Source organism: Rhamphochromis longiceps, linkage group LG7, assembly GCF_057381845.1.
Source record: "Rhamphochromis longiceps isolate RC_006_pf linkage group LG7, R_longiceps_female_GT1.1, whole genome shotgun sequence".
Lineage (NCBI taxonomy): Eukaryota > Metazoa > Chordata > Actinopteri > Cichliformes > Cichlidae > Rhamphochromis > Rhamphochromis longiceps.
Window position 1 is genome coordinate 10,864,025 of NC_140563.1, and position 25,291 is coordinate 10,889,315.

General features: G+C 42.5%; 1 protein-coding gene across 1 annotated transcript in view; it reads left to right on the plus strand.

The window, feature by feature from the left end:
* Nucleotides 1–306: 306 nt before the first annotated feature.
* Nucleotides 307–25,291, plus strand: part of iqsec3b (IQ motif and Sec7 domain ArfGEF 3b) — a 32,785-nt gene continuing 7,800 nt past the window's right edge. The window contains exons 1-7 of the mRNA XM_085411059.1: nt 307–1,038; nt 6,326–6,400; nt 10,633–10,750; nt 11,783–12,217; nt 13,226–13,953; nt 14,756–14,917; nt 17,140–17,262. Coding sequence (XP_085267185.1) covers nt 515–1,038; nt 6,326–6,400; nt 10,633–10,750; nt 11,783–12,217; nt 13,226–13,953; nt 14,756–14,917; nt 17,140–17,262 — 2,165 coding nt within the window. The 5' untranslated portion in view covers nt 307–514. The remainder of the gene's footprint in view (nt 1,039–6,325; nt 6,401–10,632; nt 10,751–11,782; nt 12,218–13,225; nt 13,954–14,755; nt 14,918–17,139; nt 17,263–25,291) is intronic.

Sequence of the window (25,291 nt, forward strand, 5' to 3'; positions counted from 1 at the left end):
CGATTGTTTAACCAAATTCTTAGATTTAAAAGAAAAAAGGATTTTGTGTGCAATAAATCAGCTTCACATACTAGTCCACAAACTAAAGATGCTCCGTAGAACTCCTTGTAGCTACCTATAGGGCGCGTGCTAGGACCGTGCTCGTGTCTGTGCGTGCAGTGACGCATCCATCCTCGAGCACCTCCCCTCCTCCCTGCTGTCACATCTGGAGCTGGCTGCTCTCATCAGCACCACTCAGCGCAGTGTATGTGTGTGTTTGAGAGAGAGCGAGAGCGAGTGAGAGAGAGTGAGGGAGGGAGTAAACGACTGGAGAAGTGGAGACTGACTTGGTCGGCGTAGCCTCATCCACAGCCGAACAGAATCAAGGAGAGGAGAGCGGAAGGACATCCCACGCCACCTTCTCATCCGCACTCACAAATAGGCTGTTTTGCATCTCCTCTGTCCTCCATCCGCGCGTCCAGGTTCTTTCCCCCCTCTCTCTCTTTCTCTTCCTTCCTCTTGCTGTGGGTAGCGTATGATGAGCTCCAGCCTGCTAGAAAACCCGGTGCAGGCGATTCTGTACCTGCGGGAGCTTACCACCATCGTCCAGAATCAGCAGAGTCTCATCCAGACCCAGCGTGCAAGAATAGAAGAGCTGGACCGGAGGGTAGATGAGCTGATCGGCGAGAACAGACACCTGCGGGACGTCAGGATACAACAACAGCATCCTTATCACCACCATCACCACCATCACCACCCCGACCCCAGCTGCCTTCATCATCACCACCACCATCCCCAGGACCCCCCGCTCAAGACTAGTCCGGGGTCTTTGCCAGATGCGGCTTCACCAGCACAAGTCGAGGCGGCTCCGGCTGTCCAGTCCTCGCCCACCCAACCTATGGACCCAGGAGACATGCAGCTGGTCCCAGCCGAGCCATCCACAATTTCGCCGGTTGAAAGTGAGTCCGAAAACGGTGGAAGTTGCCACAGCTGCCGCTCTTTGGTTCCGATGACCCCGACAACCCTTTGTCGGTCTCTGGCCCTGGCCAGGAAATCCGAGTGAGTAGAAAATATTAGAGCCTTTGATTGTTTGCATGTATGCGTGTGCGCCAAAACGCTCCAGATGCCTATATACATAGCCTAGTGGCTTTTCAAAAAGTAGCTCTATAGCCCATAATTTCAAACCTCTCGCGTTAACCTGACTTATTCGGCTGTATCAACTTCAAGCCAAAACAAATTTCATATCTTCCATATTACGGGCTAGCCTGTTGTCGAATCCAGCTTTTGTCTGAAACTGTGTAATTAGGCGCATCCACGTGTGCGTGCGCGTGCTCTGCAGATTGAGAGGCGTTTAATTAAAGAAGAGGGCGCTTGCAAATTTCCAATTTTCAGCTCTGTGTATGTGTGTGCCGACCAAGGACCGTGCCAGGAGAGGAAGAGGTGGATTATTTAAATGAGAAACTGGATCACGATCACTGGATCATTACATAACAAACAGCTGGAGGCCTGTACGTGTGTTCGTGCGCGGGCGCGCGTGTGTGAGCGAGAAACACACTCAGAGCAGCGGTCAGAGTCAGCAGGAGACAGAAGCAGCTTCACGTGTGACGATGACACACCTCGAGCCGCTGTCCGTGTTTGCTGGCTTTCCTTGTCAATTACCACCAGGGATCTACAAGCTCCCACGGGATCTCAATTCCTCTGATGTTCCCCTGGTAGATGAGATACACAGCTACACACCACAAACCACACACACACACACACACACACACACACACACACACACACACACACACACACACACACACACACACACAGTACCGCCTCCTGCTTGTCACCAGAGCTTCACAGAATATCACCCTAATGAGGGAAGACCCATGTTTCTCTCTTTGCCAGAGTGTGTGTGGTGTTCTTTCTGTTCATAAGTTTTCTATCAGCAGGAGCCCTTATTGGTCTCTCTGGGACTCCACCCCCACTGAGGGGAGCAACACAGAATGAAGTTGTGATGAGAGGTGCAGAGGAGCACATATTAACATTAGTGATATTAATCCAAAAGTGCACATGATCATGCATCTTACAGTCGCAGCTCCATGTGCACGAGTGTGTGTGTGCAGAGTCCCTGTTGCTCCTCTGGACCCTGTTGCACTGCGTTGACCCCAAGTTGTTCCTGAACGTCTTACTCTGCAACGACAATTTATTGCTCAAGAAACAGTATTACACAGATTCTTAATTATAATTAAGAAGAGGGGAAGAAATTACAATAACAATAATTTTTTGTTATTAAAAGAGCTCAGAGCTTGGAGCAGAACATCCCCCAGATGAGCAGGCTGCTGCAGAGCAGTTGGCTAAATAGCCCTCTTGCTCCTGTGGGTACTGATGTATGTCCTTGAATGCAACCTTACGCCTCTGCTCCCTCAGTGATTTTAAGTCTTTTGGATTAGACCAGTAGCCTAACACCTAATGTCTACTTTTGCTTTTGGCAAGCCAAGCAGGAGAGGAGGAGAAAAGCTTTTCACCTCCCTGCTCCATCCTGTCTGCAGCTAACTGGAAATCAGATCTCTGCTCCATTAGTCCTGTTGCCAGCTAATTAACCTGTATAAGTTGTGTGATTGTGCATATGCATATGTGCTGGCATGCCTTCGTTCACACATCCCACTCTATCAGTTAATTTGAAGATTTATTTTAACTCACTATCGACTTTTGTGACAAACAGAGACATGTGGACTAGAGTTCTACATTGGGTTGGCTGTGAGTGTATTTATGTTTGCATTGTCATTGTTGCAGAAACCAATGGATATGCCTATGGGGGAGAGGCAGGATCCTCTCCTCCACTCATTCTCAGTCTTTCTTTCCAGCTGAGCCTTCTATCTGCCCCACTTAGCCCATGGAGCGAACAGTAATCAGCCATTCTCAGGAGAGGGAAAGGCAGAGAGATATAAAGAGAAAGAGAGACATGCATGCCCAGTTGTTGTCTTTGATGGAGCCCTTGGAGGTGTCTAGAGGAAGGAGCTTGAGGCTGACACTGTGAATGGACCGCTGAAAGAGAGGGGAGTTGAGAGAGATGGGAGGGTGGTTAAAAGAGGAAGAGGAGGCAAAGAGAAGCACATTCATTGTACAATAATTGAGACAGGTACAAAGAGAGAGTAAAACACACACAGAAAAAAAGAGCTGTCTCCACGATCTATCCGTCTGGCAAACAAATGCAAAGGCTGAACAACACTTTGCTATCCTGTGGCGGCATGAAATGTGCATACAAAGAACTGGTAATGTTTTTGAGTCCAAATGGAGCTGATCTTGTTGCATGCCAACCCTCCTCCATCGCTCCTCTCGCCTTACACTTTGTACTGGGTACTGGCTGATGAAAGGCATTGCGTTTTAAGTGCTCTTACAAAACAGGGAAGAGGAGAGGGGAGGTGCAAGAGAGAGGACAGAGCTCACAGAGAGAAAGAGAGAGAGCCAGAGAGAACATAGGCCAACAGCAGGAGGCATGTCCTGTTAAAATATTCACCTGTTCTCTTTGTAAGTGTTGTTGCAGACGAATGGCCGTTACGTGTGTGCCTTGTACAGACAGATGGACCCGCTGAGTGTTTGTGTGCGAGTGTGTATATGAGTAGCCTATGTGTGTCTGCTCAGGCTGGCCTCTTCTTCCCTGTATGACCAAATAAAACTGAGCAGAGCTGAACTGTTTTATATTAGCCTGACAAAAACTTCCAACTCTCATCATGATGGACAAACTGGAGTTGACTTTGGGAGTTGAGGTCTTACAACAACTGCCTGAACAGTCAGCTCCTATTTAAACCAGTATAGTTAAAAATAGGCTATATTGTATTTGCTTTCCTTTGGAGAGTTAGAGGATGAATGATCTTTATCTCATCATTTTGATACGTTAAACACGAAGCTATAGCCTAGCAGGAGTAGATGAAAAATAAAAGTGAAAAAGCAAACCCACCCCCCTGCATATTTTAAAGTTCCTAAATTAAAATGTCATATTGCTTTATTTAATCTGTGCAAACCCCAAAGTGCAAGCAAGAAAATTTGTAGTTTTACACTGTAGTATTTCTCGGCCAGATTAATTAATTCACTGGACTCAAAGCAAGTAGTCTGGGACAAAAAAATACCATGGTCAGCAACCCCTCTGCAATCTAGTCGTAACTTTAAACTCTTCTCGAGATGTGGCTTCGTGCTGTGCGTCTCCTCTTCTAAACTTGATGAAAGCGAATTAATTTACTTTCCAAAATGTAAAAAGTGTTCCATGTTTTCTTTCAATTGCTGATGTGGTAACAGTATCAGTCATATGGCTCTCCATTTCATCGAGGTTGTGGCCTCAGAAATAGTTTCACCCTGCAATTTAGTGTAAAGACACTCTTTTATATTCACACAATTTCATTTTTCTGCTCACCTGTCAGTCAGATGTGCATTAGACAAAGTATATTTTGGCATCATCTCATCCAAAACCAAAATAGACGGTGAATGGCACAGTGAATGTAGTTTACAGGCTTACGGGGATGTTTAAACTCCTTCAGTTGTTGAGCCAGCGATCGATTCCTGGCTCCTCCAGTTCACGCACTGAAGAGCCTTTGAGCAAGACACTAAATCCCACATACGACCCGTTTACATCCATAACTGATAAAGCATCGTACCCGCAGAATAATACAGTCTACAGTATAAACAGATTTGAATCAGATTTTTAATGCAAAGCATTTTGAGTGCTTACTAAGATTAAGAAATACTAAGAAATTGGCTTTTTAAATGACAATTTACAGCATCAAAACCTCATCAAGTGTAAAATTAATAAAAAGCAGATCAAATTACTTTAAAAACATGGAAACGTCTCAAACTACAAAAAGGTTTGTGGCTATATAGAGTAGATCAGCTGTTAAAAAGTAAGATTTATTCAAGTGTGTAGACTTGTTTTAACCTGCAGGAAAACTAGAGGGGGACCGTGTTACTGTTTATTAAACATCTATCTGCGTACTAAAAAAAAGGGGGGAAAGGGAATATTCTTTGACAAGCATGTTTGAAAATTACTTGTTTCAGATGTATGACAGAGCAGTTTATGTTTTTAGCTCCAGTGATTTCAGAAAGTCCTCTTAGCTTGATATATTCCCTTTTTTGCCCCGCTTTACCTGATGTTTAAAGCGGATCAACGGCACAACAAAGACAACAACTACAATGGAAAAATTAATATTCAGATCTAACATGATTGTTTTGGAAATTTTTTGAACCTCCTGGGATCAAGCTGTTAACAGAAGAGTGTGAAAATTACTGCAAAACCTGCAAAACAAAACCCAAAAAAGATGAATCCAGGTATAATAACTAGTCTATAAATTCCACAAAAAGCAGTTCTTTGTGTCAGAGGTGTCACTGGGGGGCTTAGGTGTTACAACAGATGAAGCAGTATTATTCATACCAAATAAATATGAATAATTTTTGCCATGCATCTTTTAAAAAAATGAAGACAAAAAACCCCACAGTGTCCCTTTAAGTCTGTGGAAGTTGCTGTGAAACGATAGCTTTTTATAGCTCAGACTGTCATTCCTAGTCTTGCACTGACTCTGACTGCCTGTCACTGTGGGTCTGTGTCATGAGCAATATGCTGCGCCCAGGTCAGAAGACTTGCTGTAGCGTAGCCAAGAAATTCACTGTCAGCCGAATCCTTTCAGCTCAGCATGAAAAGACCAATACTACACCAAGACCTCACAAAAACTTAGCTGGATGGACAGTGATGATCATGCTAATTTTCAAGCCTCTGGTAGTGGAAGGTGTCCAGCATTCGGAAGGTGAAAAGGTCGAACGGCAACAGCTTCCACGTGATGCATGGGATTTTTTTGTCTGTTGTTCTCCTCGGTTGTAATCTGCCCCAGATAAAAGGACTAGCAAAGTGCTTAAAATATGAATGTAAATGCAAAATGTATGAGAGAGAAATGAAAATGAGAACTTAAGAAAAACACAGGAAGCAGAGCCAGAATAACCATCTGTCCAGATTGGGTTAGGGGAATTCTGCTAAATCACCACTGATCTGCTGAATTGGAGAGGAGGGGAGAGGACGAGCACATCCGGATACACAAACACATAAGTGCTCCCACTCTATCTAAGCTTTCTCAGCCTTGAATTGACCTACATAGGGTATTTACCCCGGGATCAGTGGCAAGTTGTGTAATGCAATGTTACAATAATCCAGCATCCAAGAAGCACTTCTTCAGGATCTTTTGTGATGTCGGGAATGGGCGCAGAGAAGCGTATTAGCACAAGGCAATCCAACAACTGAACCAATAACAACCTGAAAGACATGCTTTCCCTTCAAGTCTATCCACCCCACTGCTTTCCTCACCTGTCTCTTCTGCTGCAGGAGCGAGACTGTGCTGCATCAGTTTTGCTGCCCCGCCCCTGAGCATCCAGAGACTGAGACCACTAGCTCGTCCAGGTAAGCCAAAGATACTTTAATGGACTTTTTTTTTTCTCTCACAGTGTGCTCTTGCAACAATGTAAAACATCCAGTCTGCATACATACACTCTGTGCATTAGTGCCAGCTGAGCCATTTCAACACCCAGGCCTTTAAGCATGCCTGATAGCCTGCTTGCTCTTTATTGAACCACATGTGAGTGTGAATTGGTGCATTTATAGACCTATTGTGCATGGATTTCATAAAGATAGTTAAATGTTCTGTGACTAAACTACACCTCTGACAGCCTCAAGGGTAACTCACATATTCATAGGCATATAAATGGGAAGTGTGGGTAACCGAACTGATATTCCCACTATGAAAGCGCCTATGGCAACTCTGACGCAACCCTCGCCACTACCATAGTAACTGGAGAATCTACTGTAGTGACTTTTACCGTGTGACTGTGCGTGGGCAGTGCTGTCTGTTTGTGATGTGAGTTGTTTGTGAGTATGTAGAAAGTATTGTGTATGAGGATGTGTGGGAATGCATGACATTTCACTTGGATTTTTGAATGAGCCGTTAAAACTGTGAAAAGCTGATTTTGTCATGTTTCTCAATGATTATTGTTTTTCCACCCTCCTCCCGAATGTCTCCCATCTTCTAATCCTCTGTGCTCTGTTTCTAAATCCAGTTGTTCCCGGTCTATTTCTTTTCCTCCAGTCTCTTCATCTGCTATGGCGTAGTTTTCCTCCCTGTGTTGTTTATTTCTTCTCATTATTTTTCTGTCTGTTGGAAGACTCTTCTAATCAGCTCACTGCAATTATTTCTATCTCATCCCTCCTTATCAAGTCTCTCACTTATTCTGCTTTTATTAATATCACCATCTGTCTGTCTGGAATCCCTCTCTTCTCTCTGATCTGATGACTTTACTCCTACACCCACATATCCCTGATTGGATGGGCTAATGGCACAGCGGCAGTGGACAGCCAGCTGAGATGATGATGAGATGTAGCGGAGATGTGTAACACCGTAGCTCATTATTATCATCGTTACACAAAGTTTTGTGCTCTCGGTGGCTGCTAACCTGCACCCACGTCTACGCGCTGATGTTCGCTGAATCCATCAGAACACACAAACCTCCCAAGAGATGCTACGAGATCTGCCTCTAGCTTAAACTGGTGTGCCTTTTCTCCTTTACTCAGCCTTTTCGCGTGTGAGCGAGTTCTCCCCTGGCTGTACAGTACTTTAGGTCTCCGTGGGACTGTGAGCAATGCGTTTTGACAGATGTTCAAATCTTGCCACCTTGTCACACAAAAGCAAAGGCAGGAGTCTATGTTTGCGAGCGTGTACGAGAGGAAGAGAGGGTGCCCATATCATTACAGAGGCTTTTGCTGTCCAGATGCATTAATAGCTGACTCTTGCTTTTAAATCCTCTAATGTATTCTAATGTACTCTAATGTATTCTGATGCAGTACTGGGGCATGGCAGTGTTTTAATAGAGTTTTTGATATAGACAGCCTCCAGCATGCACACCCCAACACACAGTCTCAACCTTCCTGTTTCCTCTCTATTTTCCTATCGCACTCTTTCCTCTGGTCCCACGCTCTCTTTTTCCATCTATTTTCGCTAACTTTATCTCATTTAATGATAAGAGCGAGCGTCTCTGGCCCTATCTGTGACTTTTAGCTCGGTACTCAGAATAGTTGCTTTCACAGCAATCAAAGAAAACAAAGAGGAAATTTAGTGATGCAGTCATTATTTAACCATGAGCGGGCTTTTTGTTCTCCCTGGTCCCGTTTAGCACTGGTCCTCTTCGTGTAAAAATTATTAGAGTAAGCCTTATCTGGGAGGAAGAAAGAGTGAACAAGCACACAACGTCATGCGCACACATTCAAGGAGGTTTCTGGTTTTGACTATGAGAAAAAAATTATTATAAAGAAATGGTGCTGCTAAATTCCAAACAGTATTTTCCATGAATATGTAGACAAAGTGTCTTAAAATGCCTGTTTGTGTATTTTGGACATTTTCTCATGACTGGTCTGGAAAAAGACATCTTATGGAAATAAAATAACCCAAAATTTCAAAATTGACCTCCGTATGAAAAAAAACATGCCTTCACCTGTAGTTTCTTTTCATAATCAATACACATACTCACCTGCTACTTTATTGGTTTTAGTAATTATCTAATCAGTCAATTACAATGCAGCAATTTAATGCATGTAAACATGGTCAAGAGAACCTGCTGAAGTTTAACCTGAGCATCGTGGTTGTTTGTAGCAGACTGGCCTGATTATGTCAGAAAACAGAAAACGATCTGAAAAAGAGAAAACATTCCATGACAAAAATGCCTTGTTGTAATCAGAGGTCAGACGATTATTACAAGAGGCATCAGTAACTCAGAGAATGCAGAAGAGCATCTCTGGACAGGCTTATAGCAGCAGAAGACCACACCAGACTCCTCTCCTGTCAGCTTGGAACAGAAAATGGAGACAATTGTTCACACTGGCACAAAAATGGATAGGATGGAGCAGGTCAGCCACTAATCAGAAGGTCGGTGGTTCGATCCCAGGCTGCCTCCTGGCTGCATGCCAAATATCCTTGGGCAAGATACTAACCTCATGTTTGCCTACTGGTGGTGGTCAGAGGGCTCGGTGGCACCAGTGTCCTGCAGCCTCGCCTCTGTCAGTGCGCCCCAGGGCAGCTGTGGCTACAATGTAGCTTGCCATCGCCAGTGTGTGAATGTGTGTGTGAATGGGTGAATAACTGAATGTAGTGTGAAGCGCTTTGGGGTCCTTAGGGACTAGAAAAGCGCTATACAAATGCAGGCCATTTACCATTCCAGCAGGATAATGTACCATGTCACAAAACTCAACATGACAATGGTCTCCAGAGTCCTCGGATCTCAATCTGATAGAGGATGTGCAGCCAACGAATCTGAAACGGGCGTGTGATGCTGTCATGTCAATATGGACCAAAATCTCAGAGGAATGTTTCCAGCACCTTTTTGAAGCTATGCCACAAATAATTAAGACAGTTCTGAAGGGAAAAGGGAAGTGAAGTGGTGGTGTCAGTCTGTTCATGCAATACTCTGGAACAAATCTGAGCAAACTTGACAAAATATGTCCCTCAGATCTCAGTACACAACATGTAATGAACATCAACAAATAAAAAGAAACATTCAAACTTCTCACATAGTAATAGAAGGAGGCCTGGAGAGATCGACAGATGTTTGGTAAATATGCATGAGCGGAGAATTGCTGAATATTTTGTCAGATGGTCATCAAGAAGACTTATAAGGAGGGCAAATATGAGAGTGGCTGCATGTCTAAACTAAACTAAACAATCTTCCATTTATATAACACTACAGTGCGAGCTAACCGCAAAGAGGTGATCATTTATGCTTTATATATAACATTTTAATTTACCGATTGAATAGGAGGAACAATCTATTGATAAACCAGTTACTGGTCAAGTGTGAGCTAGTCACCACTGAGGAATATAGGAAAACGTTCACTTCTATTACAGCTGATTCTTACCTCCTTAAGAGAGAGTCAGAGAATAAAGAATCAGTCTTTGACTGCTCACAGTTTATAGACATGCATCCTGCGATGATGGATCACAAGAAGATATTGATTCACATTACCGGCTCACAAGCAAAAAGGGTTGGGAACAACTGGATCAGCACACTAAAGGGAAATGAATCAATATTAACTGAATAGTAATTTAGGTTATTTTGGCTATTAATGGAAAAATAAAATGCTTTCACTGTTTGTCATAGTGTGAGGACTTGTGCATTTTCTCTATGTTGTATTATTGTGATAGAAATGAATATTGCTTGTGGATTGTTCATTTAATGAGTCATTTTTGGGTCCAAGAAATTATGATTTTTAAAAACATTTTTTTTTCATCACATTGACAAACAGCTGATGTGCTGTTTCTTTTCTGCAGAACACAATAAGAAAAAGCTGAGTTTTATGTTTGAAACAGCAAATAAGAGGTGGAGATTATAATTTTTACATAGTTTTACACTGTTACATATTCAGAGTTGCACACTTGCAACTTGCACTCGAGCCACAAATCTGACCAAATAGGACTGGGCACATAAAGCCAGTCAACCTCACCCTGGGCCGCCACAGCTACACATCACTGTCTGCGTGCTGCTCCCCTTATAAGTCTCTTCACATTTCACATACTTGATGACCAGCCACTGACATCAGAGTTTTACTCCGTCAGAAGGACTGATATCTTTCCGCTCTTATTTCTGTGTCAGTGGACAGATGCTGAGCCTGGAGGATGGCACCTCCTCTGGGGACAGACAGGAAACAGAGGGTACCAAAAGGGAGGGACCCAGTGAGTACGAGAGCACCCTGGAGAATAAAAACAAACAGGTATGTCTTTTAGCAGGTGTATGTGGGCTCATGAGCATATTTTGGGTGCTGAGGCAGAGCTGGTTGTTCTACCTGTCTTTGCACGAGAAGGTGTGCATGTGAAGGTTGCTCACTTGACACAGAGTTGGGTGACAAAAAAATAAAAACAGATTCCCATTCAGATCTATTTCTGTCTATGTTCACATGAAAAAAGAGCACCCAGGATACCACTGCCACAGAGACAGGAGCATGAACGATGCTAAGTTGTCATGGTAACAGCTAATAACTGCTTCTGGCGGCTGGAGATGTCTTTATTCCTCATAGGAAACTGCTGAAGGGTCCGCTGTTACTGCTAGCGCTGTTGCATGGATTCACTTATATGAGCGTGTCTGTGTGTACTTTTGGTATGATCAAATCCACGCACACACAGAAACACACACAAATGAGTGGCTGTCCTCCTTTTTCCCTCCCTTTTTGTCTCTTCTCCCCCTGCCTCCCACTTCTCCTTCGATTCCCTCTCGCCGAAAATGTAAGAGGGCAAAAAATTGTGGAGGACAGTGAGATTTTAAGCTGAGCTGCTCTGCCAACAAATGGAACAGAAATAAGCTTGTGCGGGTGTTTACTTTTCTATTCATTTTCTCAACAGCACCTTTGTCACAGCCCATCCATCCTCTTTTTCATGCCCCTTCAGCCAGTATTAGCAGCTGAATGATGATAGATGATGTTTACTTTGGTTCTAATAACACAAACACCCACCAGTTTTAAAAAGAGTGGACTGATAAGTAAGACCCAAGCGGGCGCTAGCAGACTCATGGACTAGTGGAAAGTATAATCAAGGCTTAAGAAGGGTGTGAGTGGGAATTTCATGATTCAAGTCAGCTCTTTTGATCTTTTGCAGGCATTGGCGCAAAATTGTAACATGTTTGCTTACTGCTGGATGAATAAGTATCTTTCATTAGATTTTGTGTGCTTTGCAGTACTATTCCTGAAATGTCTTAAAGTCTCAGAGTCCTGTCAACAAATTTAATATACTCGCTCTCTCCCTTTTCCCAGATAGAAGAGTTGGAGCAGAAGTATGGAGGCCATCTCATAGCAAGGCGGGCAGCCCGTCGTATCCAGACAGCCTTCCGTCAGTACCAGCTCAGCAAAAACTTCCAGAAGATCCGCAACTCATTGTCAGAAAGTAAGCTTCCTCGTCGGATCTCTCTACGGCATCCCAGCCCTTCGGGCAGAAACCGGAACGCAGCTCAGAGACACAGCTACACTCTGCATCCTGGAGGAGGACAGATACCTTTACGCTCTAAAACCCCCCCTCCACCCCCTTGCCGCTCCACGTCTCTGCCCCCATCGTCTCCTGCGTCAGCCCCGGCACCTCCCCCAACTCCTGCCCCAGGCTCAGGCCCAGGACCTGGACCAGGCCCAGCACCACCCACACCTCAAACCCCAGGACCCTCACTCACACAACTGGAAGACTGCTTCTCTGAACAAGTGAGGTTTTTGTTTTTTGTTTTAATCTTGTGTTGTAGGAATGCAAAACTGTATGATTTTATAAATGTTTTATAAACTTTTTATAAACTCCAGATAGAAATATCTGGAAAACCACTGAATGAATTATAACAATTTTTGGTACATTTTAGACATTGACCTTTCCATGACTGTGAATCCCAGTGACTTCTTTAACCCTCTAGTCAAATATTTTGACAGGTACAGAGCATATTACTATTAAATTCGATAGATACACCATGTCCTCATCATTCAGAAGATACATTTTTAACAACGTCTTGACTTTTGTGTCATTTTCTAGTAAATGTATTGGCAGAAAATTTGGTGTAGACATTCATAATCTCCTCGGGATCTTTTATAACTTTGATCATTCTTTGATGTCCTCAGGTCAAGATGTGAATGTGTCTGATACTGAGGTTTATGATGAAACATCTGCAAAACTGATGACATTCTTATTATTCTCTGACTTACTTTGTGTTTTAATGCAAATCAGCAAATGTCTGCATGGCATTATGACTTCATTAAAGCCAAGGAGCCCTACGAGCGTGTAGTCATGTTAAATAAGATTTTACCATATTCGTGAGGCACGCTGTCAGTATCAGTCTGTCCCATCATAAATCTACTGATCTCCGTGACAATATTCTCTTACCCTGACTGAACTTATCTTTAAATTCTCTTTAAATCTTGCACTACTTATCCAAGAACAGAGCTGACCCTCAGTGTCCTTGCATCTACACTTTATCTTACTTAGCTAAACTAAACTGACTGGCTCTAGTGACTTGATAGAAATGAGTTTCATCTTAATGCCAGTGGCCCACTCAGTAGTCCAGCTGCTGTCATTGTTAATTTAGTTCCACTAGTCTTACTAAAAGCCACTAATGAGCAACCCTGCGACTATCATAAGCTTTTACATACATGAATCATGGCCCTTGACCTGATTAAATCACGAGTTGTGATGTGAATTTTTATATTTTTTTGTGATCATACTTTCAGCTGCACTCCTTGGCGCAGTCAATTGATGAGGCCCTTCGTGGCTGGAGCTTGTCTGAGGGTGGAGAGGGCAAGGGACTGCTAATGGACCCCGGGGCGCTTCGTGCAGCTGCTGAGAGTGCTTGTCTGCCACGTAGTGCCAGCTCGCTGCTCATGGCGTTCAGGGATGTTACAGTTCATATTGACAGCAATAGCTCCTATACCATCTCCTCTGCCACCACCACAACCACCACCACCTCTTTGGGCAATGCAGGTGGGGGACAACCAGGTAGCAGGAAGACTTCTGTGAGTGGAATGGCTGGGGGAGGAGACAACCAGTCAGTGGAGGAGCCAGAGTTTCCTGCACCTCCGCCTAGTGAAGAGCTGGAAATGGTTGATCTAGGATCCAGGAGGGGTTCAGCAGTGCCAACTGCAGGGGGAGGAGGAATGGAAGGGGAGAACAGCACAGACAGACTGGGATCCTCCTCCACTTCTACCTCTACTTCCACTTCCATCTCCACCTCAGCCCAGACTAACCAACAGCCTGCCCAGATTTATACCCAGTACCAGCAGTACCACTACACTCATCCCCAGCAGATCTCCGGGGGGCCGAGCCCCGAGGCCCTGCAGGCTCTGGTCGTCTCTCTGCCGAGGGACCGCTGCCAGGATCCAGCCTCTTGCCGCTCACCCACCCTGTCTACTGACACACACCGCAAACGCCTCTATCGTATAGGACTCAACCTCTTCAATGTGTGAGTAGACCACCACACACACACACACACACACACACACACACACACACACACACACACACACACACACACACACACACACACACACACACACACACACACACACACACACCGAGCACTCTCTCAGAAAATATATAATAAATATTTCTGCACCCTCTGGCTCAGGGTTCAAAGTACTCTTACTGCTGTTTGTGTCTCCAACACATCTCCAACAGCCATGCAAAACCGCTTTAGGCAGCTGCTCATTAGCGTTTGTGATTGTTGGGATTGTTGGGAAGCGCCGCCTGTTCAGTGTTATCTTCTGATGATCTGATGTCCATGGCAAAAAAAAGACATCAAGAGGAAGGCAGGGATGGGAATGAGAGAGAGAGACAGATGCAAAGAGAATAAATGCGGTGGAACATTAGAGGCAGTCAAGGAAGTCATGAACAATGCGAGAGCCACAGAGTTCCTATAAATAGTGTCCACGGTTGGACTGCACTTATTATTAGCTAATACAAATTAATGTAAATTAACCCATATGCATCAGTAACACTTGGTCTCTTTCTAAAGTCCACAGCTAACAGCTTTTGCGCACGGATGTGCCTCTCTTTTCCCTCTTTTTCCTAGTGCCTCCTCTGACACACACACACACACACACACACACACACACATATTAGGCACCCTTTCTCTTAAATATAGTGTAAGAGATTTTGTTTCGCGCTCAGCTCAACACACCTCTCTGCTTGAATGCACAAAACTTCTTACACGCACCATTCCCTCTAACGCTATGTGCTTTTCTCTATTTGTTATGTGCGGACAGGAATCCAGAGAGAGGCATCCACTTCCTGATTACGCGTGGTTTCGTCCCAGACACGGCCATCGGAGTGGCTCACTTTCTGCTGCAGAGGAAGGGCCTAAGTCGGCAGATGATTGGGGAGTTTCTGGGGAACAGCAAACTGCAGTTCAACAGAGATGTCCTTGAGTGAGTTCATGTCATTTCTCTGTCATCAGTCATCATTTAGGTTTATTTGATTAGGAAAAGATATAACTGACTTTATGGTGATAATAAGGCACCCCTTTTCTTATATTCTGATCATTCAAATGTTGTACTTCCAGTTAGAAATATAGGCTTCTTACAAATTTATAGTGTCAGTGCACAAACTTGTATGAACATGATGACATTTTGGGGGTTATTTTGTCAGATTTGACAAAGGTAATCCCCATAGTAATGAACCAATGACATTTATAAAACTGGTTTAAGTGCACCTCACTTTTTGAGTTTCCGATCATAAAATATTCTCTCACTCACTTTGACACTTTTTTCTTATCTTATGTCAAGCACCTTAGATCAGTGAAACAGAAACTGCGCTGCAGTCCAGCATCTGGACTGACAGCAATAGATCTTATTAACATTTACAGCTACATTGTTTAGGAGCGGATGTGAGTTAAGAGGTACAGTGGGTCATCTACCAACTGTAGGGTCAGTAGCTCAGCTACTGCTGTCTGCCTATTGAAGTACCCTTGGGCAAGATACCGAACCCCAAGCTGCTCCTGAAGGATCCATGGGAGTATGAACATGTCCATGAATGTTAGACGAGGTGCTTAGGTATAGAAAAAAGTGCTTGTATGTCTGGGTGATTGAGGCTCGTAGAGCTTTGAGTGTTTAGTACCAGTCTATTTAGCATTTACTCATTATAAAGTGAAAAAGTTTTTTTTGCTATTTGCCTATTTAATTTTCTCAATTTGAGTTAATAATCTTAACACAGTATTCATTTTGAAAATTTAAATCTTATTACACGGTTCTCTTCACCAGATTTAGATTGCTTCGTTGCTGCAAAACTGTAAATGCTCACATTTTCAGTCGTTTCACTTCTCATTGAATCGGGCTTTAAGATTAGAATTCCTTCCTGACCTTGGAAAAAAACAAACTCATTCACATGTAGCTGAGGAGCTGACCCCGCTATTTGTGAGGGTGCCCCTATTTTGAGGAGACCTGAAAGAATCAGGCTGTATAGAGGCTTTTTTAGGCACTGAGTTCTTTGTGGTTTCTTTTTTTTCTGCCTCTACAAAGGTTTCAAGGACAAACTGGCTGCTTGTTGATATTGCAGAAAATCACTGTGATACCTTATTTGAGAAATGTCTGCAAATGATAACAATTTAATGATGATCAAAGCTCCTGCACATGTGTGCTTATCTCTCTTCTCCTTGCCAGTATTCTCACAGGAAAAGTCATTTCTATACATACTTTGCATCCATATGGACCTCTTTAAAGACTTTTTCTTTTTCAGGAAAACCTAATCTCACTAATATTCTCATTTAGGTCCTTTAGTAGAGTTTCAATCATACATCATAGTACAAAGTCCGATGGTACTGTTGCTTTATATGGCTAAGAAACTGAGGTAAATAAAGTAAAACATCTGTTAAATTTGGACTTTCAAACTTCAGTTATTTTAAAAGCTATCTCAAACTGAGCTGGTTTTCGAAAGCAATTACCTTATAAATGAGCGTACGCGCAAAACTCACTTGACATGTGGCACCAGTTTGCGGAAATGGAAGACATCCATGAAAACATGCTTTTTCTTAATGCTTTGACACTCACCCCTTTTTTGCATCCTCCCAGTGTAGGCTGCAGACTGAGAACCAGCGTAGCGAGGTTTTCTGCTGATGTTGTTGTACAGACTGTAGAAATAGGTCACTGCACTGAACACACACTTAAGCACACACCCTCACTTTCTTTCAAATAGACACACTTGTATGGACACAAATACACCCATGCACCTAAATGTACATGCGCAATCTTGTACGTACTACTCCCATTACCGCAGTCTGTCCTCAGCCTTTCATGTTACCTCTCTCTTTCCCATTCCCTCTTTTCTTTTCATTTTTTGCCATCTCATCCCTCTTTTCCCACTATTTTCGGACTCTTTCTTCTCCACTGATATTTGCACAGCACGTGGGTATATGTGTGTGCACGTGCAAGCATGTTGTCTCTATGTGCATCATTCAGGTCAGTGGTTCTGTAATGGAACTATGACTGTAATGACGAGATTTGCCGTCAGCACTTGGGTACAGATAGTTTGTCTCAGATCCACTCGCACACTCACTCTGTTACCTTCTCACTACAGTGAAGTACTGAAACTAAACCCAGCTTCATTTTGCCTTTTTTTCTTGTCTTTCCCCCCCTCCCTCTCTGTCTCTTTATAGCTGTGTTGTGGACGAGATGGATTTCTCAGGCATGGAGCTTGACGAAGCCCTGAGAAAGTTCCAGGCCCATGTCCGTGTTCAGGGAGAAGCACAGAAAGTGGAGAGACTCATCGAAGCCTTTAGGTGAGACTGTCAGCTTGATCACAACCCAACCTCACTGACTAACGGGCTCTGGCTTTGATTTTTAACAATGTGCAACACAAAAGCAGTGCATCATGTGACCGAGCAGGGCTGGGTAGTGCACTCTGAAGATTTTAACAGGAATGGGCCTTTTGCTTGTGGCCACCAATACAAATCAGAAAAACAATGGCACACAACCAAGAACACACACTTTGGAATAAAATTGAAGCAAAAAGCTTTTTCTGATCTCGCAGCCTTGGGGTAGCAGAATGCGTCCAAGATGGCATACTAATCAGCTCACTGTATAGACATAGAAGAATCGGCTGTTTTTGCTGGCTTACTGCGACAGGCTGTGATGACAGCAAAGCTCTGTGTCATTACAGTTTTTCTCAAATGCTAAAACACATTTCACAAACGTTACCACCAGGTCCCCCAATGTCCAAACACAACACCCTTCTCTAAAGCTACATAAACACAACCACACCTTCCCACTGCAAAACTCAAACTCCCACACCAAGAGAGCAGCTCGAAGCTGTCAAAACTGTAAACACTATACACAGCATTACACACTACAGCAAAACAATTGAAAACACAATGCTCAATTTGTGAGAAGGTTCTTTGTTTCATAACTGCCAATGCATATTTTAGAAGCTATACAGTAACGGATCGTCGTAGATCTCTGCAGAGGATTAGGCATTTAGATTTGTGAGTTTCATATGAGTAGTATAAATCTATAGAAAATCCTGCATGTACGTACACTACTGTAACACAACTCAATGCAAAAACAGAATCTATTGCACACAACAGTAATCTTGAAAACATGAACAGGGTGTGAAGTTTTTTTATTTACGTTATTCACACCACACACACCACAATCACTGTGCGGCATCATGTCGCTGAGCTGTTGCTCGCATCTCGTCCGTAATGATGGTGCGAGGTTGTCTTGCTCTCCCTCCTGGACCTTCTCCTCTCCCATGTTGGCCTTCTCCTCTTCCTCGTTGGTCGCTCCTCTTCCTCCTCTCATTTGAACTCCTCTTCCTCATTGGCCTGCTCCTCTTCTTCCAGGGCCAGCTCTTCTCCCTCCTCTGCATCAGATTCCTCTTCCCCTGACTCTGCCTTCATCCATTGTGTTTGTTTGGAACCTTCAGCATACTGTGCACTCTGAACTTGCTTTTACATGTGGGTACAGCATTAGCAACAAGTGTCTTCAATTTTGAGTCATTGTGTGTAGTGAATGGCGCCAGGTGTGTTCCCTGTGTTCAAAGATTGGTGACTGTGGCAAGCATTTTGCATCACATGGGCTTTCATTTGAGGATATGAGCAGAGTTGTTTTGCAACATGTGTTTTAGCAAGGAAAAATGTGTTTAGATTTATGAGTACAGAGGGTTGTGTTTTGTGAATTGTGTCTTCATGTGACATGTGTTTATGGTACTGGAATATGGTGGCTACATTTAGTAAATGTGTTTAGACTACTGGTCATTTGGGTTACAGGATTGGCTTTTGTGTTTTAACATTTGAGAAAAACTGTAATAAGTTACACTGATTTCCTGTAACCTTTGAATAAACTCAACAGTGTTTGATCATCAGCCAATCACAATAGGGATTTACACTGCAGCAAAATCAGCGTGTGTTCCATCAGGACAAGAATAGATGCTTTGTTTCGCAGCTCTCTTTTCACCAGATGACACTTCCCTGGCCAAATCATTTTCTTTTTAGGCTGCTGGTGCATGCTGGGTAGTTGCGTGTCCATCCCATTCAAAATCACACATGAATATGTAGAAGTTTGTTACTCACCAAGATCTGCCTCAGTTGGTTTTGTCCTCATTTTGTGTTGAATCCAGCCCTGAAGTCACGCTAGTGTATGCTGCTGATAAAGGTCTTGAAATGCCAAGTGGAACTTGTTAGACTTACTGCAGTTTGCAGACTACACTTATACCTTTCCTGCAAACTGTCTAGCTTTGCTTCTAACAAATACCTGGATGGAAACTGTTTTATTTTAAAATCATGCTATTTAACCTTTAACTGAGGCAATAAACAGATAGAAGCAACCAGACAAATAAAAGCTGCAACTTTGGTCCCCTGGCTGGCCATGTCCTTGATAAGTCCTAAAGATATCCAAAGCGTCCCCTCAGGACTAAAAATGCAATAAAAATGCCCTTCATTGTTTTCTATTACAGAGAAATTGCTTGAATTGCTCTATACATTTAATGTCCTTCCCTTGATGTACTGCTCTTTCCCTCAGGAATGCCCACACTGTCACCAGCATGACACGGCTTGAGTCAGTGGCCTCTTTGAACTCATTAACCAAGACGTCATTTTCCCTGTTCACACCATAACAAATGTTCAGCTTGTTAGTAGGCCGCCAACAAATTTCTGCATCCTCATTCTGACAAATCTTATGACTGTTAATACAGTTTCCTCCTTCTTCTGTGACAAGGGCGGTTTGTCCCTCTGAAGACAGTGAACAGCCCACAGGCCTGCTGCTTTAAGCTGAATACTATTGTCAGCATTCAAACATGTTCACAAAACCATTGTGTTTAGCAGGTAATGATCACCATGTTTACCATATCAGTTTGCATTGCTAAACAGCACGCAAGGCAAACAGCAGATGGAAGTACAGATGGTAGGAATGTCATTAGTTTTGCAGGTATTTGAGTTAAACCAAAATAATGGACAGATTAAAATGCTGCCTGACTGCACTACAAGTTTTGTCAGAGGCTCATCATCGACATTACAATTTAAATGTGAGGACCACACTGTTAAAAAAAACATCTTAAAAAAACAGTAATATTCTGGCAGCTGGGGCGCCAAAATACTACCGTAAAATAACAGAAAATAACTTTCTCATGAAAATACAGTTATTTTCAGTAATGAAAATAGAGTTTGTTGTGCTAATTTTACATGGGATTCTGCCTTTTCCAGTAAAATACTTTTATATTAGGATTTTTTCCTACAGTGCAGCCATACCCGCGACCTTGTGGTTGTTAGTTCACATTCATTGGCCGATGTTTAGCGTCATGTTATTATGTGTCCCAACATCCATCCTAGATGACATGAAATTTTCAGCAAAATTATAATTCAAATACTCCTTTAATTATTATTGTTCTCATTAATTTTCAATTTTTCCATAGTATTACATTTGAATTTAACAGATCATTCTCTCACATAACAGACACATATTTGTGAAATTATGATACATTTCTGAATGTATTTTTACAATCTAAATATGCATACAGTGGGGCAAAAAAGTATTTAGTCAGCCACCGATTGTGCAAGTTCCCCCACTTAAAATGATGACAGAGGTCAGTAATTTGCACCAGAGGTACACTTCAACTGTGAGAGACAGAATGTGAAAAAAAAATCCATGAATCCACATGGTAGGATTTGTAAAGAATTTATTCGTAAATCAGGGTGGAAAATAAGTATTTGGTCACCTCAAACAAGGAAAATCTCTGGCTCTCACAGACCTGTAACGTCTTCTGTAAGACGCTTTTCTGTCCCCCACTCGTTACCTGTATGAATGGCACCTGTTTGAATTCATCATCTGTATAAAAGACACCTGTCCACAGCCTCAAACAGTCAGACTCCAAACTCCGCACGGGGGGACCTGGTGAATGACCTGCAGAGAGCTGGGACCAAAGTAACAAAGGTCACCATCAGTAACACACTACAACGGCAGGGAATCAAATCCCGCAGTGCCAGACGTGTTCCGCTGCTGAAGCCAGTGCATGTCCAGGCCCGTCTGAAGTTTGCCAGAGAGCACATGGATGATACAGCAGAGGATTGGGAGAATGTCATGTGGTCAGATGAAACCAAAGTAGAACTTTTTGGTATCAACTCAACTCATCGTGTTTGGAGGAAGAAGAATACTGAGTTGCATCCCAAGAACACCATACCTACTGTGAAGCATGGGGGTGGAAACATCATGCTATGGGGCTGTTTTTCTGCCAAGGGGACAGGACGACTGATCCGTGTTAAGGACAGAATGAATGGGGCCATGTATCGTGAGATTGTGAGCCAAAACCTCCTTCCATCAGTGAGAACTTTGAAGATGAAACGAGGCTGGGTCTTCCAACATGACAATGATCCAAAACACACCGCCCGGGCAACAAAGGAGTGGCACCGTAAGAAGCATTTGAAAGTCCTGGAGTGGCCTAGCCAGTCTCCAGACCTCAAGCCCATAGAAAATCTGTGGCGGGAGTTGAAAGTCCGTGTTGCTCGGCGACAGCCCCAAAACATCACTGCTCTCGAGAAGATCTGCATGGAGGAATGGGCCAAAATACCAGCTACTGTGTGTGCAAACCTGGTAAAGACCTATAGTAAACGTTTGACCTCTGTTATTGCCAACAAAGGTTATGTTACAAAGTATTGAGTTGTATTTTTGTTATTGACCAAATACTTATTTTCCACCCTGATTTACGAATAAATTATTTACAAATCCTACCATGTGAATTCATGGATTTTTTTTTTCACATTCTGTCTCTCACAGTTGATGTGTACCTCTGGTGCAAATTACTGACCTCTGTCATCATTTTAGGTGGGGGAACTTGCACAATCGGTGGCTGACTAAATACTTTTTTGCCCCACTGTATGTACAAAAAAATATATTTAAAAAAAACAAGTAAATTATGTTTTACTATATTTACAGTTATTTTACCTTTGACATGTAAAATCACAGTGTACTTATGTAAATTTAATGATATTCTAGAAAGACAGTACAAAACTGTAAAATATACAGTAAGACACTTTGACATTACTATTTTTTGGAACAGCGCAGTTTCATGAAAACTGCTGATATACAATACTGCTAGCATGGCTAATGTAAGCATGCCAGAAATACAGCATGTCTTTCAGTGCAAGAACAAGTAAGTACAACTTCAATTAGTGATTTCTTTTCTTTCTTTCTTTTTTTTAAAAATATATTTTCTATCTGCCTGTTGTATAACATTTGTGCTGACAGATTCATTCCTCCTGGACACGGAGGATACCATTCTGTCCCAAATCTGTAGAGAACTGTTCTGCCATTTCTCACAAGTTATTTTTTTCAGCTCTCGTTGCTGGAGGGATTTTGCTGTGCTGCTATCCTTTGCAAAATATTCCAAATTAGTTATCCTACATTCAAGTTAGGGAATATATATATATATATATATATATATATATATATATATATATATATATATATATATATATATATATATATATATAGCCATGCATTCACTTCTTCCTTTAAAACTGATCGTTTTTTCTCTGACCTGTCCTTTCAAGACTGCGAGTCGTCTTTTCTTTCAGTCTTTGGGTATATAAAGATGCATTCATAGAGCCATCTGTAAATGTCATCTCCCCTACAAGCTTGTGCACTCATGCATTCCCATATCAGCCTACGCCTACATCCATGTTTCACTGTTGGTGCTCTTCAGCCACTGTGGTATTTCTTGCCTTATTGACATCAGGCATGCAGGATCTATCTGTATCATCTACAAATGCATTTATTTTGCTTTTCTTTTAACCAAAGAATGTGCTAGAATTCATTGATGTTATTTTCTCAGTTTTGCTGTTTTTGTGCCATGTTGTCGACAGTGGTTTTCTTCTTCGAAACCATTCCTGTCTTGTATGTACTGTTTGGGCATTTTTGAAGAAGAGTTTTCCATAAATAGTGTTCTGGTTCAGAGCATATACACATGATCTTGACCCCATTGAAAAGATTTTAATATTCATTTAATACAGAAGTGACTCCTGAGATTTAGAGCATCCTTTAAAGAGTGTTCTAGGCAGCATTTTTCAAAGAAAAGCTCTAACCGGATGCTCTGCTGTGAGGGGTAATATTTCTAACCTCATGTTGCACGAGACACAACCAAGGACAGAGCTGAGTCAGTTCCGGTTTTTACAGGGTAATTTGTGGGTGTGTTATTCAGTTAACCTGGAAATGAGATGAGTAATCACGTTTTTGATTTCTGTTTTTCAGTTTGTAATTTAAACGTACGCCTTCTTTTCTGTTTGTCTTTAATTATTTATACAAATTAACATCACATCAATGAAGAATATCATATTGTAAGTAGAAAAAATAGTACAGTTAACATAAGATGACTCACTGTTGAATTAATGCCCACGATTGTAAGTGAAGGAACATTTGATCCAGTGCAAAAATGTGGCTTGATCAAAGTGTCTTTAGCACATCTAGGGAAACACTGCATGTCTATGACACTGATTAAGACACTACTGTTTATGGGGGGTTTGGCTACACTGACAGCAAGCACCACTTATTTATTTATTTATTTTGGATTGAGACGTTTTTTAGATTCTAGATTTTAGATAATGTGAAAAGTACAGAATCCCCGGCCTATCCATTAAGAAAAGTGTTCTTATTCCAAACAAGAGGTGGTGAGGGAAGAGAGGAAAGGGAGCAGTCATGACACTTCCCCTCTCTGATTCTGATTTGAGGGCCAATCAGAACACCCACTGCGGTCATCAGTTAATCACAGAAACACTCAATCATACATACTGAGCCTCTGGGTGCAGATTATAAAGTCATCAGTGATCTGAGACCACACTTTCTGGAGCTGGGAGTTTAGGTCAGAAATGAGCGGGCTTTATCGGGACTGCCAGACATCCACTACCATATCTGTTATGTAACACTGGTTATGTCATCTGTTTGAAGCGTGTTGTACTCTTGTCGAAAGCAGTTCTTTTATACAAAGTGGTATTTGTGCCAGCTGGCATGCAACTTTTATATGCAGATATGAAGATAAGCGATCAGAGCTAGTGTTTAAATAAACTGGTTACATAAGACGGAGATGTGTGGTTGAAAATGTGTGAATGAAACAGAAATACACGCTCATGCTTACCACTACCGATTTAGTCAACTGTTTGCTCACTCACTGAGAAAACATGCACACATATGCACTTTCACATCCATGCACATGCCCATTTGCATGCATACGCTCACAGATACAGCAGAGCTTGCCTTGAATTCAGTCTTTGATTAATTTTTTGCAGAAGTTGGCAAGTCTGCTGATACAGATTCATCTGTGAGTCTGTGGTTTTGTATCTATGTGCGGGTGCCTGTTCTATCTGCAAAGGAGTTTGAGACGAGCAGGATCTAGTCTCTCTCAAACAAAGGCATTTCTTCTGAACTGTACAGCGTGATTAATACTCACTGACTCCTCTGACTTCAGTTCTGGTTTGGAATGTGAGAAATGGCTTTCTGGTTGCACCGGTCTCAGATGTGACCTCTTGATTGCATACGCTCTTCCAAGTGCATAGTCCTCTAGAGCAGAGCAGCCCCTCTCCGTGTCTGCATCGTGCCTGACTGCAAAGATAAAAGCCTCCCGCCACTGAAATGGCCCACTGTGTAAGTGTAAGTGACAGTAAGAAAGAGAAGGAAAGAGCTGTGGAAGAAGGAGGGGTGGAAGTGAGAGTTTGTGAAGGCTATGGGCACCAATGGGTCAAAGCAAGTCCAAATGCAGCATCTCTGGTTCCTAAACAAAATGGGGAGAATTTTCTTAGCTGTATTGCACTGTCAAATTTCTCTGCTGTCCTGTCTTTCATATATGGTGGAGTGACGGCTTTCACATTTGAGCTAAAGTTAATTAGTGAGATTAGAAAGAGAATTATCTATCTTCAAATTACAGCAGGAATCTACTGTCTTTACAACTAGATCAGTATGCAAGCATCTCTCTTAAAGATGTCCTGATTTTTTTTATATAGCATGAACTCACCAATCAGTTGTATGCGTGTGTGTGTGTGTGTGTGTGTGTGCGTGTGTGTGTGTGTGTGTGTGTGTGTGTGTTTGTGTGTTAGTGTGTGTGTAAATAACTGTGCCAAAGTCTCAAGCCACCTTTTCCTTCTTCATATTTTGCTGCCAGGGAACCCAACCGCTTTTTAAATTTTTTTAAAGTGGTCTCGAGCTAGTCAATAGTTCCCCATGTTTTTAGAAGGTCTTTCAAAGTTTTTCTTTGAATATGAGTACTGCTTTTTCACTCATTTTCAGTTCAGTCCTTGTAAATGACCACTTTCATTTTCAGTCATTAAGCCA